We start from the raw sequence: 17,898 nt of genomic DNA, 5'->3' as shown, positions 1-17,898 counted from the left end.
AGGGAAGGAAGGTGGAAAAGCGGCATAGAGCGCGGCAAAAACGGAACTTCCCTGACCGGGAATCGAACCCGGGCCGCGGCGGTGAGAGCGCCGAATCCTAACCACTAGACCACCAGGGAGCGATACGAGTGTGGTTCTCTCGCTGCATTTCATGCACAGTCACCGTGGGCGGGCAGGGACAGTGACACCAGCATCGGGGCTGCGGTGGGACCGGGGGCTGCAGTGCAAGGGRCGGGGGCTGCCATCCATCACGGGAACCGGTGACTGTGGTACAGGGACCGGGAGCTGCGGGGCGGTTGGCGGCTGCGGCACAACGGCTGCGGCTGCGGCCGGGGGCTGCATTCCTCACAGGATTTGGTGACCGTGGCACAGGGAGCGCTGGGTCTGGGGGCTGTGACACGGGGATCTGCGGGGCTGGGGGCAGAGGCAGAGGCACAGGGGCTGCAGTCAGACCGGGATAGCGGAGGAGCCAGAAGCTGGTACTGCAGTGGGGCTGGGGGCTACAGGGAACACCCCCAGCACATCACCCGTGTGCCACCGGCCTGAGGGTTCACTGCCTTTGGGATGCTGTCCAGGTGCTCAGCATGCTGCCTGAACACCGACCCCWGTACTGAGTATGCTTTGGGCAGGACCTTCAACCCCTGCCCCTGTTCTGAAAATCCTATCCTGCCTGCCACCCACCCACCCGGCCCTACACCACCTCTTGGGTTCTCCAGGAGCCCCGTGCAGAGCCGGTTCCCTTTAATGAAAATGAGTGCTTACAATTAGAGCAAAATGGGATTTTAAGCTCATGAGTCTGTTTTTCCCAGTTGCTCAAGTTTCCTGGCACTCCTGGCTGTTCCCTGGGAAACAYGGCTGTTTCCCAGCGTTGGGTAAAATCACGGCTTCCACCCATTCAATGCATCCTGGAGCAAGTGACCCTGCAGTGGTGGCCCCAGTGCCAGTGCAGGGACACTCGCTCGTTATCCCTCCCATTGCTCCGGCATAGCCCTGCKGATGTGTGAGTCYTCTCTGTGTGACTCYAATGGCCTTTCCCGTCTGWTGCCTCTGAGTCATGTTTTAAAGASATGAACGATGATGGATCCCATTTGCCAACAGTCATCGCCATGAATCACACACCCACACCCTCTCCTTGCTCCAGCTCCATCCCCAGTCCAGCTCCAGCACCTTTCTCCTTCTGAAACCGCAGATCTGCAGGGCTCCCCAGCACTGACCYTGGATCTTGCACGGAGTCTGCACCCAAGAAGAGACACTGAGCCCAGCCCAGCACCCACAGGGGTGCAGCATTTGGCCCAGGCTGCTAGCCCAAGGCCAGTGTTTGGCTCTGGACACTGCCTGTTCGGCTGCGATGAGCACAGGCTCCCGCTGCTGGAGTGGTTGTGCAACCCCTCTCAGAGCATAAAAGTCAAATTCCTTAAGAAACGCTTGCCATGGTTTTGGCTGAGGGCTGGGACATGGTGACAGCAGGGAAAATTTCTCCRTCCTGCTTGTTGCATTAGTTACTTTTCGGTTCTGCTGTTTACCTGCTTTGTGGGATGGAGCGATCCGCCTTCCCCTCACCACAGCCTGGCACTCCCAGCAATGTCTCCTCCAGGATCAGGTCTCATACCAATCCCTCTGTCCTAAGCCCCACTTGTGGAGATGGAGTTTCACCTAATGAAGTTATGTAGGAAAAACACCCCCAACCTKCAAAACACCCAAACCCCACAAACCCAAACCCTCACGACCAAGCAGATTCCTCAAGCTTAGCCGGACATCCTTCCTCTGAAAACACCACACTGAAGATCTCTGCTGGCCTCTCCACAAGCTATTTGCCCGCCCTCCACTGCCCTTTTAAACTTGGAGAGAGCAGCTCCCAGTTCCAGCCGTCCATCCACGGCTCCCCCTGTGCTGTTGGACTGCCAGAGCTTCCAAGGAAGTGACTGATTCCCTGAGGTATCACACTGTCAAGCCACGCCAGCACCACAGCTGCAGCTTTTCCACATTAGAAGTTTCTCCAACCTCAGCTCCCACTGCCAAGGTTACTGCTGGGACTGCAGTCCCACGCTCCTAGCTCGGGAATACAGCACGAGGAAATTTGGAGTTCACCTACAGCACCAGTTATGAAGTGTGCAGCTCCCCAGAACACAGGCACAGCTCAGGAACCAGCTATGGAACCATGTCTGGAATTTTGGAAAGGAAACATCAGACTGTAAATATTATTTAGTACATTCCTTCATGAGAAAGGATCCAGAGAGCCAGCAGACAAGCCAGAAGGATAGGATGGAATATTTCAGTTGCTTCTTGCCTCAGGCTGCTGCAGGCAGTTATTTACCTGACGAGTTCGTAACACACACCCAAGAGGGGATTTCAGCGCTGTTAGATAGAACAAGACAACGACATTCACCCTATTTTCTCCCAAAGGAATCCTTTATTGACAAGTTTCCTCAGTCTTTATCTTAAAGAGAAACAGTTCCATACCCAAGATCCCGCAGTCCCTGTTTCACTGTCTCTGCTCCWCAGAGAGAGGCCAGTTCCAGTCAAACAAGGAGTGCCCATGAACAACACTCGACACTCCACCTATAGCCTAGTACATCTGCCCACTAACATCTCATCCCATGTCCCCAGGTCTGCAGAGGGAGGGGAGCAGGGGTGGGGAAAATGGAGATTAATCAAATCAGTGTCAAAACTTGCTTCTCTAAAGGGTCAGAGGCAGTTCAGTCCCTCCGGGGTGATAAACCACTAAAACTACCCAGATATGTACATAAGTTTAAAGACCTGAGTAAGTCCCACTTCGCCTCTAAGGCACAGAATCGCTCACTCTAGGTATTTCTAYGTGGAGGCACCTTGCCTAGAATAAAAACAGGCCTCTAGGAGAAAACTTGGAATTTGTCAGCTCCTGAGCAATGAAGTTGGACATCAAAAAAGCAAAACATCCAGCCCCTAGGGGGACTGGGTGAGCTCCATGACTCTGCTAGTTTTGTAAACCAAAATTAGAGCTGGGGCTTTCAACTGAGAAACCCATCCAGTYACAGCCAGATGTACCAGCTGGAGGAGCCCTCGAAGAGCAGAGAACCTCCAATGGTATCCATATTCCAGCCTTCAGAAATTCCTCCGAGAACGAAGGTATAAGCTGAGAAGGGAGAAGCAAGTTTCATACACTCGGGAAACAGAGTGCACCACTGAATTTAACACAAGAACTGGCTTTATAAACATGCTGCTATGACTGCATGATGCAAAACTCCAGTGCTCAACAACCAGCTTTAGAAACCTTGCAGTCTTCTCTACAGAAAACAAATCATTAACAACAAAAGCGTAAGTGATGTAAGGCTTGCAATTCAGCTTCAGAGTCCAAGGGAGCATTGCCCTAATATGATGCCAAAGCTTTTTTTTTTTGTCTGTTTTTAAGCTTTATTTCTTTAAAGTTCATTGCATTTAAAAATAAAGATTCTTAGTTTTGTTAAAGCTAGAGCATTAGTGTAACAACGAGGCAGCTGCTAAGYGAAGTTTACCTTTTAGGAGCCCAGAAAAAACCCAACTGTTTACCCCATTAACCCAACTGCTCCGATGAGTGCCAGCAGAGAAAACAGTAACAGGAGAAGCCTGGGAGCTCCCAGAGTAGCCCACACAGAGAACAGAGACAGAAGCTGAAGCTAAGGTGCCCATGCACTTGGCTTCTCCAGTTACTGCYYTCCTCATGCTGCTCAGGGCCATATCTCTGCTCCAAGCTATGTCAGACAGGGGAAAACTGTTTTCATCTACAGCAGTGGCATTTCTGAGCTACTTTAAGGAAACTCCAGCTTACACGCTCTCCCAAAAGGACAGCAGTGATACATTTAATCTACAAACTTTAGTGTAAAATATTATTTGTGTACAAAACTTTGCATTCTCTTTATTTGACTTGGATCCAGCAGCAGTGTCTATGAATGAAGGATGGATCTCTCCAGACTGGCTCTCAGCCCCTTCTCGGATTCGCATGTCGTTGCTGTGGTGAAGGTTTGGGAGGGAGGGGGCTCTTCCAGTTGTGCACAGCCGTGCAAAGCCACATCCAGGTCTAGAAGGGAGCGTTGTCTTGTGGAGGCTTGTCCCCAGCTCCAGAGGGGGAGTGGAGGCTGTCAATGCTGTTTTCCCTGCTGCCCACCACTCTGGACTGGAAGGAGAGAAGAGAGTGAGGGCMACAAGAAAGCAGCACTGGGAATACCAAGTCAATTCCCCCTTGTCAAGGTCACCTACTGTAGCCAAGACTTCACATATCTGAGAGGCCATTTGCCCGAATACTAGTCTACAAGAAAAACATTGCAGAAATTAAAGTTTCTGCACAAGGCTTCACGCTCCGTGTTTACAAGACAAAGCAGACTGTTACCTTTATGGTCCCAACTCTGTCTTCAAAGGACTTGAAGGTTGCAGAATTCCTTGAAGAAGAAAAAGGGGAGAAAAAAACAACAAATCAAGACAAGTTAGCTCTTGACCATGTCAAATGGCACAGTGTGACTGGGCTCTGTGGCCATTCCCCTGAAGTGACACCAGCACCAGAACACTTCCAGCTCCTCACAGCCTTTGGCACAAATCTCTCAGGCACACCAGGCAAGAACATCACAAACAAACTCTGAAGGAAAATRTTTATACCATGTGCAGTCCACTCAATTGCTCAAGCTAAAATGTTGGAGGGAAACAAGTCTTAGTTCACTGGGGAATCAGGGCATGGTAAGTAGAAAAGAAACCAGCTCTTAGCTTTACAAAAATTCTAACTAAAACCATTTTATTTTAAACAGTGGAAAGGGAAAGCTGAGAAAGGTTTGTAACAAAGGCTTGAGTTTCCTGTATTACATCCCACGRGGAGGAAGGGGAAGGGCTGTGTACCTGCACCTATCAGCAGTTTTATTTCTATAATAAAATTATTTCTTTCATTTGCATCAGGAAATGCTCACGAAAATCACAGTGTAATAAATTAATCAGAGCATTTCATATTTCTAGCAAAGAAAACCAGGTCAGTTGTTTGACAACCCAACAAGCTGCTTCACTGGCAAAGGATTTCAGGGAGTGCTCTGTACTGAGCTTCCAGACCAGGCAATTACTCATAGAGCTGCTCCCCGGGGCCAGGCTGCGGGAGCGCTGGGAGATGACTTGCCTCATCTCAGTTATTTTYGTTCCAAGGAATTGCTTTAGATTTGCAGCCATAAAATAACCTCCATTGATCTGGAATGAGGATGAACAGAGAGAGTTCTGTGGGCCTTGTCCATCCCTGGCAGTCATTTCTCCTGCAAGGAGAGCACCACCTAAGGCACCATTAAGTGAAGGCCAAGGAGAGGGTGGAGCAGTGTGACAGATAAYAATACAGGCCTCAGCTTCTCCCCTAGCAGGATTGTCTTTATTAAACACACTTCAGAATTTATATGTTTTTTTCTGCATAGTTTTAGGTTCCACCATGCAGCCAGCCAAYAGGAGGGAGTGAGAGCAATCCCTCAAGCAAGCAGATGTTTCTTGCTTTTATCAGACAACATTTGCATCTCCCACATACACCCAAAGCCCAGTGTTGTAGGGCTAATCAAAGCATTCTCACACAGGTGTTTATGGCTGGAGTTGATCCTTTGGTATGTGCTTTCTCATAGGAAAAGCCCTTTTTATCAAGGTCGAGCAGGCTGGGCAGCTGCCACTTCTACAGAGGGTTTACATTAGGATCCACCTTGGAATCAGCAAAGGCTGTGCCATACAGAGTGACAGAACTTYAATCCTGCCCTTCAGGGACCTCTGAAAGCTGCAATTTTCAACCAGACTTTGGGACAGGTAAAACACTGCACTGAGTCCACGAGAAGACAGGTGCTAATGACCGTAACGGACATCAAAAAACCCTTTAAAGAGTCAAACCAAAGGCTGTGATTAACCCACACTCAGAGAGGGGCCAGCTCCAGAAAAGAGCCAGTTGTACCAKTCAGAACAAACCCCCCAGCAGTGATGGAGGCAGCTGTCCTCCCCCCAGCCCCACTCAGGAGAAGCAGGCCCGTGCTACATTACCTCATGGCTGGCATACTTATCGAGTGGCGGATGGAGTAGCCGCTGCTCGGAAGCATTTGGGACAAGGAGGAAAAAGTTAATGACAATTTGACACCATGCAAAAGCAGCCTAACCCTGGGTCTGAAGCACTCACTGTCCACACACAGGCTGCTGTGGACAATCCAAGTGGTAGGAGYCAGCCCTCTATCCCCTAATTTAACAGCTGCAGCCCAGAATTTAGTTTTCCAGACATGGGACAGTCAATATTTAAGTACAAATGTGATACAAAAGTCAATCCCAGGGCATTGGTTTGTGGTAGATTTCTCAATCTGTGCCAAAAGTTCAGGCAAGGCTTAAATAACCAGCTTCCCCTTTAAGGTCTGCAAGGGCCTGGCACAGAAACAAATGCTCTTTTAGAGTCTTGAGGRGTATCTTACCTAAGGGAATGTGAGATGGAGTGAGCCCTGGGAGAGGCCACAGGCAGCAGAGAGAAAAAAGAAGGAATGGTCAGAAACTCACGCAGAGCTAAACACTGAACGCAGGGACACGGTCACAAAATCATGGGACAGCAGAGTCAACTACCCAGGAGAAAACTCTCAAAATAAATCACAGGAGCAAGCAAAAAAAWTGCTTTTCATTAACTCCTGACAAGCTGTTTCTCGAAGAGCAATAACAGCACCTACCTCAACTTAGAACCCAGCTAGGGAGGGGAAGGAGTAAATGTGCAACAGCAAACCAAAACATTTTACCTACCCCCATCCATTRCTCTCACATGGTTTTGTTTTCCTAAACTGAAGGTTTTACCAAGCACCAACTACATTGGCAGAGATACCTCCATCCCCTGTTTCCCCCTGTGGTCTCTCATACAAAGACAGCATTGCTCGGACTTCTGGTGAGTACTTGTGTAAGGGCAACCTGCAATGGATACCTGCACATTATCTTGCCAAGCCTGCAAATCTCGAAGCTACAGCASAGAGAACAAATGGACTGCAGCCTAATAAAGATAAGATTAAAGGTATCATGTTTRCCCTGTAACTCGGTTGCCAATTTTTAGGCTGGGATTTTGCAATGCAGTAGCATCTCAGCTGTCTGAAACAACAGCCTGAAGTTTCCTAGTTCTAATAGTAAGATTACCAGGATGCTCTAAAGGAGCTTCTCCTGCCAGAGAAGTGTTTTATTCCACTTAAATATAATTTTTGTCTCTGCAGCAGGRAACAGTCATGGCAAGCTGGATGTGAAGTACTTGGCAAGGAGTACAAGGGCTTTTCCTGACAGCCAGAGTGAAGATGTTGGGCTTTGTGGTTTCATTTCCCCACATACCCAAGTCAGCTCTTTGGCAGGGCAGACTCCTTGAAATGCTGCCTTTGCGTGTGAGATAAATTAACTTTCTACTGACTCTTGCTTAAAGGAGAACAACACAGATAACACATCCATGCACCATGCTGCTCCATACGGAATACCACAAGCACTAGTTCTTATTCAATATCTTGCCCTGGACCTAGCAATAACACTTCTCCTCCTTCCATAAGTTTACATAAATTCTAGAATCTGCAGGCACTTCTGGGTTCAGGCTAACACTTCAAAATTAATTTGCTTGTAGCATTATGTACAGCAGCAAACGTCATCAGACAGCATGAAGTGCATCGGTGGACACAAACCCACAAAGCAACAAAAAGAAAAAACACTTTTCCAAATTTTGCAGTTTACTGGAATCAGTAAAATGCAGGAACAGATTGTCTAAAAGCCAATTTACTTTTTAACTGTAGGTGGAGATAACAGAGACATCTGAAGAGGCCAAGACTTGAAAAAAATCCCACCCACTAAGGTACATTTTCTCCCCTCAAAGCAATCCAGTAGAGCATTAAAGCACCGAGCATGCAGTTACAGCACTAACTTCCCAAGGTTACAACTCACACACCAAAATTATTTTGACAAGAATACAGCAAGTCTAAAGATTTAATGTGTTACTTGTATTTAATAGCAATTTGGCCCAAGCATTTTTGATGGAATTATGCCCACGCCCTCGGTGTATCAGAGGCTCTGTCCCATTCATCAGGCCTTCCTTGCATTTATCAACCGGTGAAGGCTGACTAAACAAGGAAATCCCCTCTGTTATCTCCACACTTCCAGTGCTGGAAAATAAACTCKCTTTACAAGTGAATTTGTAGTGTAAGAAGGAAAAAAAACAGAGCACAGTAATGGAGGTCAGTGTAGGCTACAAGGCCTGTAACAGAGATTCTCTGGGAACAAAGATCATCCCACTTGCTCAGAGCAGTGATCACAGCAATACAACAGACTTCACTCCTCATCAGCTCTGATCACATATCAGAACACCAGAGTTCACCTGGCAAGGGTGAAAAGTGGGACAGTTCCTGCAAGACCTTACRCTCAGAGTTAAACCTTCTTCAGAATCAGAAACAGGAAGACTTGGATACAGCACAGGAGATGGAAGTCTGTTTATATATGCAGAGAAAAACTGAAAGTCTTTAAAAAAAAATCATTACTGTGTTCCCCCGCAGGGCCATGTACACAAATCCTGCTGAAATAACTTTGGCAGGGATTCCCAAGCGATAAGACAGAAGCTGCCTCTACTTCATAACACCTCACTCAAGGTATTAGCTATAAAAAGGAATTGCAGATGTTGAAGCTGAGCAAAATCACTGCTGCAAAGGCCTGGCTCGTGCCTGGGCCAGCTGATTACATGGACAGTTGTCACAGTGACCATGCCAGGCCAGCTTTGCCACCAGGAGAGCACCCCAGCATCCCCTCCCTCYATCATCAGCTCCTGGGATGGCACAAACATTTCAGCAGCTGCATGACCTGCATCTCCCAACTAAAAAACAACAGGCAGGGCCAAGCCTGTCAAAACAAATTCTGGTGGCAACTCTGGTTCAGGAGTTCCCCGTGTGGTCCCAAAAAAAGCACAGTTCCCATTCCTTCGCTGCAACAGCCTGGCCAGACGGCAGAAACCAGGCCCCAAATTTACTTATCAGTTTGGCAAAATGTGTTCCCACCACATCTTGTGCCAGTATCTGTAATCTGCTGTGATTACATAAAAATCTCTTCTTCCAGCACACTAGGGAGTTTCCAGGAAAGAAAAGTTACAACTTGAATGCCGGAAAGGGTAGGAAGCCAGCTAGTCCTCTGCCAAATTCAGAGATGAGAGCTAYTGAAAACACCAAAAAATACCCTCAAGGAACACAGTAACTACCTCACTGAGGACAGAACCAGAATAAATCAGCACTATGTGATCAGAGGCCAACAAGTTCTTACCACTCRGATACTCCCAGCCACAGTGGAATAGGAAATTCCCTACAAAGAATGACAGCTACCCATTCAATCCAAGGTCTGATGCAGCATGTTAAATACAAGCTCTAAAAATCTTTCATTAGTAACCTAGACAGGCTGTACATCCTAAATTAGCTTCTAATTGCAAAAAAAAAAAAAAAAAACAATATGGTCAAGGGATTCTGCAAGAAAAACTTGGATGTTACTATTAGCAGGGAAGAAATGTTTAGCTTAAATTTCAGAGGAGCAGGTAAATCACCAATTCTAACCTTGAGCTTCGTACAGCTGAGAAACTCACAGAGCAAGAACCTCAGCCAGGGGAGCTTGTCCGTTTTGCCGATCAGGAGAAGTTTAAATTTGCAATAATTTCAGTGTCATCTACTTAAGGAATAGAGATAACCACCAACCACAGAACAAATTTTTAATGYTGTCATAATCTTCTGAATCAATTGGTATTTTCCAACCAACATGACCTAACCGTGTCTGGAAGACACGCTGCCCTTCTCTATGGAATGTCAACACCCGGGGCTTGAAACCACATGGAATGCAACAGACTTTGCCTTTTTTGTTTTTAATCATAACAGAGCACAGGAGGGATGACCCCTCTCTAATCCAAAGCAGTTACACTGAGAAAACACATCTCCATAATCCAGTAAGGAATGGAAAAGGGAAACTTTAATTCTAGTTTCTTACATATGACATAAAAGCTGCAGTGAATTTACATGACAGTAAAAGGGTGAAGGCTGCTAAAAATGTTTGRTCAGTTCTCCTAAACAGACCAAACTTAAATGCCTTAGAATGATTTTATCCCACCAATAAATCGTCAGCAAGTGCTTAATCTGTCCTAAACTACAATGCACAGGGCCACACAGAAGGTGGCAGTCCATCAACAGCAATGTGCTGCCAACTAAGCAGAAAAATGGAAAAAAGCCTAGCTATTGTCTGAAGTCCCATTCCTGTTTGAAACCGAGATCAAAGCACTGGAGTGCAAACCAAAAATCTTACCTCATGTCACCAAGCTTCCTGCTGATAACAGAACCTACATTGGAAAGGGCTGCTGAAGTCTTCTGTCCTGCCTGGGAAAGGGTTTCCTGCGTCTTCTTATAACTAAATGGAAAAAAAATCATAAATTGAACAACGAGGTTGTATCTCAAAATGCCACCCCCCCATTTTSAAAAGGGGCCCCATATTAAAGGAAAGCAGCTGGGTTAGTGAGCTGCACTGACTTCACTGAAAGAGCCACTTCCAGATTTGCATRTATTCAAATACTTGAAGTTTTACAAAACCAGGGAGTGTGGGATTAACCTTTCCATACATTCACCCTATACTTTTGACATATGTTCTTAAATCTAACATTTACTAGAAACCAAAGCAAAACCAGTTTTCTACATGGAAGCTCTAACACCACAGCACTGTAGCCAAATTGCTCTACAAACACATCTTGGTGTCCTGGAGAAAATAAATCTAGGAACCTATTCCATACTATCCTTGCAGCCTTGAGGAAGTCATAGCATTTGTTGTGGCATTATGTTTTGGAGCAAAGAGGCAAAAAGCAAGACCATCATCGCCATACAGAAGAGAAATGCAGGAATCAGCATTAATTCTACAAGAGCAGTTTAGAAATAAATTGGTAGAGAAGTTTCCTATCAGTTACCATTAACCACAGTAGGTAAGAAGTCTGRCAGCTTTTATTTGTCAGCTGATTATTTGAGTTTATACCTGAGCTGGAGACACATGAGAACCTTTGTTTCCTTCAGATGAGACTAATCTCAGGAACAAAGATTCTTTGAGTCACTTTCATTAATTCATTCTCTCTAAACTATTCTACAGTTGATGATTAACATCTAAATTTATGTCATTCYTCAGACTACAAAGAAAAGACTCAGACTGGAAAACAAGTTCAACATTTTATGCTTTTCTTATACTAAATATTTCAGCTTGAGTTTATTTTTTTTTGTCTGGTGAGGATATTTAGGAGAAGGGCATTATGAACAGCCTGACGTTCTCTCACGCCTGAGCTCCCCTGGCTACAAACACCACGGTGACAGTGACTTACTCACATCTCCTTCTCTCCAGGCAGAAATGCATGGACAGCACCAAGCAACCGAAATGGATTTGAGCAATTCCAATTACRACATGTTGGTTTTTTTGGGTTTTCTTAATACCACAGCCAAGTATTTCTAAATCACAAATATACACAAGACTTAGGCAGAAAAAGGGGGCAAAACTACMTTAGGTTTTCCTTCCCTCTTCCAGCTCCTGAAGGAAAATTCCTATAACCTACACATTTTTCAGACCAATTCTTCTTGAAGTCAATAGYTCCAGAAGAACCTGAGCATGCCCCAACAGCAAGGCCTTAACACTGCCTCTGCACAGCACAATCTGCTGCACCTCAGCACGATTTAGGAGTGAACTGATCAGCACTGAGGCTGCTTGATCTCACACAGGGATCACCTTCCCATAGTGACCACTGTGTTTGAAAAGGATGTCAATCCCTGCCTTCAGCAGCCAGGCTCCACCCTGGCTGAGCCCTGTCATGGGATTTGATTTACAGCTGCCTAACAAATATTGAAGACCTCGTGCTCACCAAAGTATGCAGTGCTGACTCTAGGTCTGCTTGGCACCCAGAGCTCAGCACTGAGGAATGGTTTACAGCCCCAAAGGACACCATCATGCCATTCACACTGCGGAAGTCCAGGTATTATGCCCAGTTTCAGCAGATGAAGGTTAGAGATTTTCCAGTTTTGTTTTCCACACCTGACAGCAGAATTTTTAATATAATTGAAGATCCGAGCAGTGGGGTGCTGCTGCTTCTGCCTGAGTGTGCTCCTTCCTCCAGCACAACTGCTTGTGCTGGCACAGCAATCTAGATCAAGAAAACAATCTAGATTAAATATAAACTTGGAAGCACAAAAAAGCMGGCAGCTGGATCAGATGGCCAGCCTAGCCCTACATCCACAGCTCCTACACACATACACACCTCCCTGCTGCCAGGCAGGAGGCAGAGCCAGGGAAGCACAAAGAGATGAACAGCTCTGTAACCCAGAACTGCCACCAGACACACATGTGGAGCTGCATCTGTGACAGCCAGGGATCAGCTTATACAAGACTTTAATGCAACTTAACTACACCCAGCCCTGACCTAGAAGTTGCAACTCTTCTCCTGCAAGTGCCACAGCTGGGTTTTCCACGGGTGTAAATTCACGAGTGCTCAYTTTCTTCCCTTAGCCCCAGCACAAAGCACAATGGAATAATCCAAATCTGGGAGTAATAAATATAAGCCCTGACTAATACCTYGCTTTACTCACAGGCAATTGGCTGCAGCAGAAGCCACAGAGATGATCTCTGCCCTGTGCTGTTCATCCCATGGTATTCCAACATTTCACTGCACCCCTCTCCAATAAACCCTGACAGGAAGGAATAAAATCTGCACCCTCCAATCCTCCTTTATCCATTAACACCAGTTTCCTCTCACTCGCTTTTATCCAGCAATCACCATTTGAGCTGTCTGGCTAAAGACACAAACCACGTAAGTCATCTCACATTCTGATTATAATGAAACTGGATCCAGGAACAGACTGGGGTGGGTTTTGCCCTGTTTGTGYACTGCTTGAAGAGGGAAAGTCTGTGGCCAGGAATGGCAAACACCAGGAAATTCCGCAGCACACAAAAACACCGTAAGGTCAGGAGTCAGGCCCATTCCCAGTTCACTCAAGAGCCTTTTCAGTTACAAGCAGAGCAGCTCTGAAACAGGACAGACGATGCATTTGCATTAAAAAAATCCCAAACATGAGTAAAACCTCACCCTTGGACTCCTTGAACTTGCTTCTTTGCATTTAATGAAGTTTAGTCAGAGAAGTGGAAATTCTGATCGATTTCTGAAACATTGCTGGAATCTTTCAATCCCCCCTCATGTCTCCATTTCAATCAGTCTCTACCTTGCCAGCACCAATTGTCACTCTGTCCAGTGCCAAAGCAAGCAGGAAAGCTAAGGTGCCACAGCTATTTAGGCCCTAAGTGCTGCACAAAAGCATATTTCCGCCACATTTCTGGTGCTTRTGGAGCACAAGGAAACAGATAAAACCCAAAGTTTTCTATTCTAGCAGGCACACCCAGGGAGGGACCCTGATTAAACACTGCTGGAGTCAGTCACTGTCAGCAAACACAAAAACCAAGGTCACTCTACTGAGCAAGCGAAACAGTGACAGTTTACAGCTTCTTAATCTAGAAAAAGCAGTTGAAAGCAGACCTGCATAGTTCAAAGWTTTTTCTGCTACTCCTACTTTTTATCTCTGCTGCTCTTTCACTCCTGTTAGGAAGAAAACCGTGCGTTCACACATACTACAGAAAACCCAGCCAGCTCCGAGGACTGTGTCTCATACCCACTCCAGAGAACAGGAAAAGCTGGCTCACACCTAAGACCTACCTCCCCACAGTTTAAATCAGCTCAGAAAATAATGACACAACCTACCTGCTCCCACTGCAGCACTGTAAGGGATTGCCCTACATACTGTGGGAAAGGCGCAGTGGGAAGGACAAAGGCCAACTTCCATAATATCCTTCCATAATTTAGTCCAGATGAGAGTTTAATTTCAGGCATTTAGTAAAAGCACATTTAAGAGAGATTTGCATTCAACAACTGGAGTAGAACAGCTGTGAGGTTTAAGCTGTTTGAGTCTATTTGTGGCCCCAATGTGACAGGAAGCTGTCCTGGAYGCTACAGCTCTATTTTCATCAGGTACCACAGCAGAATGCAAAGCTCCTGCTCCCTGCAGAGCATGTTGGGGTAACAAAAAAGTCAGTCTGGCTATTCCAAAGATCTCAGCTGAAAGTGTACCCAAGGRTTTCAGCCAGTTCCTGAGTGCAGGCAGGTATTTGCAGAGTATCAAGCAGATACTGACCTGAGGAAAAGCTCCCTCTCCCAGCAGAGGCATTTATTGGGTTAAAAGAGCAAAAGCCAGGAAAGGTAAATGTCCAGGTAGATCTAGTGAAAGCAGAGGACTGGGAGCAGGAGCASAGCACAGTGAGCAGCAGCAGACTGTCAGAGGAAAGCGTTTGTTAAGGCTGAAGGTTAAGACACTCACGCTTCTGATTGAGTTAWTTTTTCATTCCAGTCCTCCAGTGTGCTGCTGGCTGAAAGATATCTACAAACACAACTGAGGTTAGASACAGCTCCAAGATTCACTACAGGTGCTTCTTCTGACACTTTCCACATTTTAGTGACTCATTACACTTACAGTATCAGAGGCTTTAGTTCTCTGACAGCAGTTACAGCCTCCCTGATACAGCCGGAAGGAAGAGCTGTTTGAGAGACAGGGAGACACCTAAGCCCCAGTTTCTTTTGTTTAAGCATGTTCAAACACTGAGCACAAAGAAACAAAGCCTTCAGTTTAAAAGGTGTCAGGAAATGAAAGACTTTGCATCTTCTGCTCCCTTCCTACATGTTCTGTTGCTGCTCTGTACTAAAAGCACAGAACAGTGAACTGAGCTCAAGGCCAAAAAAATCAGACTGCCACACCCAAAGCTGTATTTTACCAATACAGCATGAACCAGATAAACAATCAAACTTTTGTTTTTCTAATCTTTAGAAATYATGTTTCTCTACACACAAAACAATACCTTAGGAGTTGTGAGAACTAACACTGGAGATAGAGAACACACACACTATAGAGGGTGGCTGCTCCCACCCCAGACAGGACAGAGAGGTGCTCAAAGGAGGGGACTTATCACCTAGAATTCACTTGCCCCAATTAGATCAGTGCSACCTTGCCTAACGATGTGATGCTCCCAGTCCTCATTTTCCTCTYAGCTAAATAATCATCTCCTTCAACACAAGACAAAGGAAGAGAAACTTCAGTGCAGAAAACACTCAAGGGTTCCTTAGGTTCAGCTGTGCAGCAGGAATCAGTGAATCATGTCAAATATCAAAGGAGAGCTAATACAATTAAAGAATATATTCCAGAAGCACAAGCAGCCAGATGTTCTTTGTCTGCACTTGTCACCTGCTCGGATACACAGCAAAGATTAAAATTAATGGCTTTCTAGAGCTACACTGGGAAAAAGGTCACACATCAATGCAGCAGATTTAAAAGCCGATGAACACACTGGCAGTTCCACAGACTCTACTTGCAGCTACTGGGAAGCACCTCCAGCCCCTTCTCTCCCAGGTGACCTTAAAGAAAGGCAGCAGTCAAAGTGATTCCTACCACATTCATGATGAGAAGGGAAACAGTTTCACAGTAAAGATTGAGGYTCMCTAATAAGACACCTGACTAATCTAMCAGCTAAAGGGAAATTGTGGTTACCTTTTTGTCCCCTCTTTTTTTTAAATACAAAATGTGGTCTGGTAACTGATTGGAATTTTTCTTCTGCAATAGCAACACCATGACAGAGATGATGGCACTAACATTTACTCATCCCCTCTGCAACTGAGGGATGTTTCTAGCTGGAAGCCAGGCATGCTGCAAGTAACAATCCTGCTTCACCATGCTTCCAGCTCCCAAGCAAGCCCTGATGCCTGGGAGAACAAGGAGCAGCATGAATYGGGGAAGGCAGCAAGGAACAAGGAGGTGATGCTGAGGAGCTCGAGGCACTCACAAGTCAGATTGTGTCACTTTGTCATTCCACTCTCCAAGTTTCTCAGATGTTTTCACATAACTAGAAACAGAAAGTGTTAATGAATATGACTTTAATATTCATTTTTTAGAAGACAATGACACAGATTCCAGTGACAAAGGAGTAACAGAAATGGGGCAGGGACAGAGGARGGAAGATGAAGAAAAGAGAAAGAATAAACAGCAAGACGAACAGCTCAACAATCTGCTCTGCAGTATCACTGTCAATARCTCCAAACCCCAGGTAAAGTTAGARAAGRCTTTATASCCTGAATGATGCCCCTAWGGGCACCCAGAGTCCCTGATACACAGTGCAGGACCAAACTTACCTCATGGACCTTCCTTCTGGCACTGTCAAGCACAGCAGTGACAACACCCTTAGTGCATGTTCAGGAACAGTCTCACTTCACATATTTAGGACAAGACAACTCTGGTGAAGCACACCAATATCACAGATTTGTTTTGTAGGAAGTGCAGGCTTTTAACTCGGGCTCTATGACCCAGAGAATGCTTCTGAACTGGCACTGTGCAGCACTGCTATGAAACTGCTTGCCCTTCTCTTTGAGCCTGAGTTCAGAACAAGGTAGCAGCAGCCTCGGCCTCAAAGAATGAGCAGAAATACACAAACYGGACCAGTGATCCAGCAGTGATCCAGATCTCTAACATCGTGGGAAAGAGCATCCAGCAACAATTTATCTGGATCACAGATATGAAAGCTCAGTTTACACAGACATAAAAATGTTTTTTTAAGTGCCTTTTACTCAATAAACCCACCAGATGAAAACCTCCAGCCACCCAAAAGAGYTCTGGAATACCCTGCTGGGAAGTGTCACAAAGTCCCAGTTAAACACAGGTRCACCACATGCAACACTTACGCATTGGAGACTTGGACATCGTGCCAGCTTTTGGACAGGTTTTGCTTCAGCCCATCCAAGGGAGTCAGACCCAGCTTCCTCTTCAGCTCTCCACAGTGCCTCTCTTTGGCAGCCAGAACTTGCCTGAGAGTACCAATTTCTTCTTCAACCTTAGAGAGAGGCAGAGGTTTGTCTTAAATCACAGTTTAGTAAAATTCTGGATATKAAACCATCTTCCTACCTCCCTCAAAAAAACTAGCAACATTTCGTTAACATGGATTTTAAAAACTGGGAAAACATCAGGTGCAGAATAATTCAACTCARCATGAACTGTGTTGGAATGGGAAGCCCACAGATCAGACTTGACCTGGGAAAACATCCACACAAATCACTGGACTGGTGACTTAATGGCACTGAGATTAACAGAATCCATTCCTCATGTCGTATTTTCAACATGATTCAGTTGCCAAACCTTATTAACTAAGATTTCATCTTATCATTATTTTCCTCTGATGTYATTAAAGCAAGGAGTTTTTCCTCAGAGATCTTTCTTACAACACTTTCAGTGACCTCTGGAGCTGTTCCCAGGCAGAGTGGGTTCATTTCTACTTTAACTGCAGCTCAGCAAGCCCTGTGTGACCAYCCAGAGCAGCAGTCCTCCCTTGCCAAAACCTGCAAGTCAAAGAACTGCCACAAGATTCTCACATGAGGGAATGTACAAGAGAGAAACAACTGCAATTATCTTCAGCCACATTTCAGACAGAAATTATAAACTGACCCTTAAACCCCAAAAGGTGCTCAAAGTTTAGGATGTTACATTACAAACCCTCGGCTCTTCGAAAGCATTCAGGCACCAAAAATAGTTGTCTGTAAAGCATAATATTCAAGAGAAAAAGGTAGGAAGAAAAGCACATCAAGTGCTCCAATGTTTCAGTTTCCTAAGGAAAAACGGCTTTCTTTTGCTCTGCATTTGCCTGAAGTGTTTTCTTGCTTCAAATGCAGTTAAAATCTTACATTGAGCTCATGGCATCAAAAGCCACTTACTTCCTTAGAGCTCCAAATTAGGCTGTTCTGGGAAAGCGCAAACAACACACCACAGTGTTTGAAGTACCTGCCAGCTTTGTGCATTTTAACAATTAGCTGAGAGACTCAAAGGTAACACAGCAAAATTA

General features: G+C 45.6%; 1 protein-coding gene and 1 non-coding gene across 2 annotated transcripts in view; both read right to left on the bottom strand.

Annotated features, from left to right (window-relative positions):
- Positions 1-47: 47 nt before the first annotated feature.
- TRNAE-CUC (transfer RNA glutamic acid (anticodon CUC)) lies at positions 48-119 on the bottom strand. Its single transcript has one exon. It is a non-coding gene; the product is annotated as a tRNA-Glu (tRNA).
- Positions 120-2,390: 2,271 nt separating this feature from the next.
- TPD52L2 (TPD52 like 2) overlaps positions 2,391-17,898 on the bottom strand; it is a 22,615-nt gene continuing 7,107 nt past the window's right edge. Inside the window, exons 3-10 of the mRNA XM_057365892.1 lie at positions 16,748-16,899; positions 15,856-15,915; positions 14,343-14,402; positions 10,264-10,365; positions 6,408-6,434; positions 5,992-6,033; positions 4,343-4,391; positions 2,391-4,129 (exon numbers count right to left, since the gene is read on the bottom strand). Coding sequence (XP_057221875.1) covers positions 4,034-4,129; positions 4,343-4,391; positions 5,992-6,033; positions 6,408-6,434; positions 10,264-10,365; positions 14,343-14,402; positions 15,856-15,915; positions 16,748-16,899 — 588 coding nt within the window. The 3' untranslated portion in view covers positions 2,391-4,033. The remainder of the gene's footprint in view (positions 4,130-4,342; positions 4,392-5,991; positions 6,034-6,407; positions 6,435-10,263; positions 10,366-14,342; positions 14,403-15,855; positions 15,916-16,747; positions 16,900-17,898) is intronic.

Source organism: Malurus melanocephalus, unplaced genomic scaffold (assembly GCF_030028575.1).
Source record: "Malurus melanocephalus ecotype Western Australia unplaced genomic scaffold, MMel_1.1 scaffold_59, whole genome shotgun sequence".
Lineage (NCBI taxonomy): Eukaryota > Metazoa > Chordata > Aves > Passeriformes > Maluridae > Malurus > Malurus melanocephalus.
This window is presented reverse-complemented; position numbering and strand designations above follow the sequence as displayed.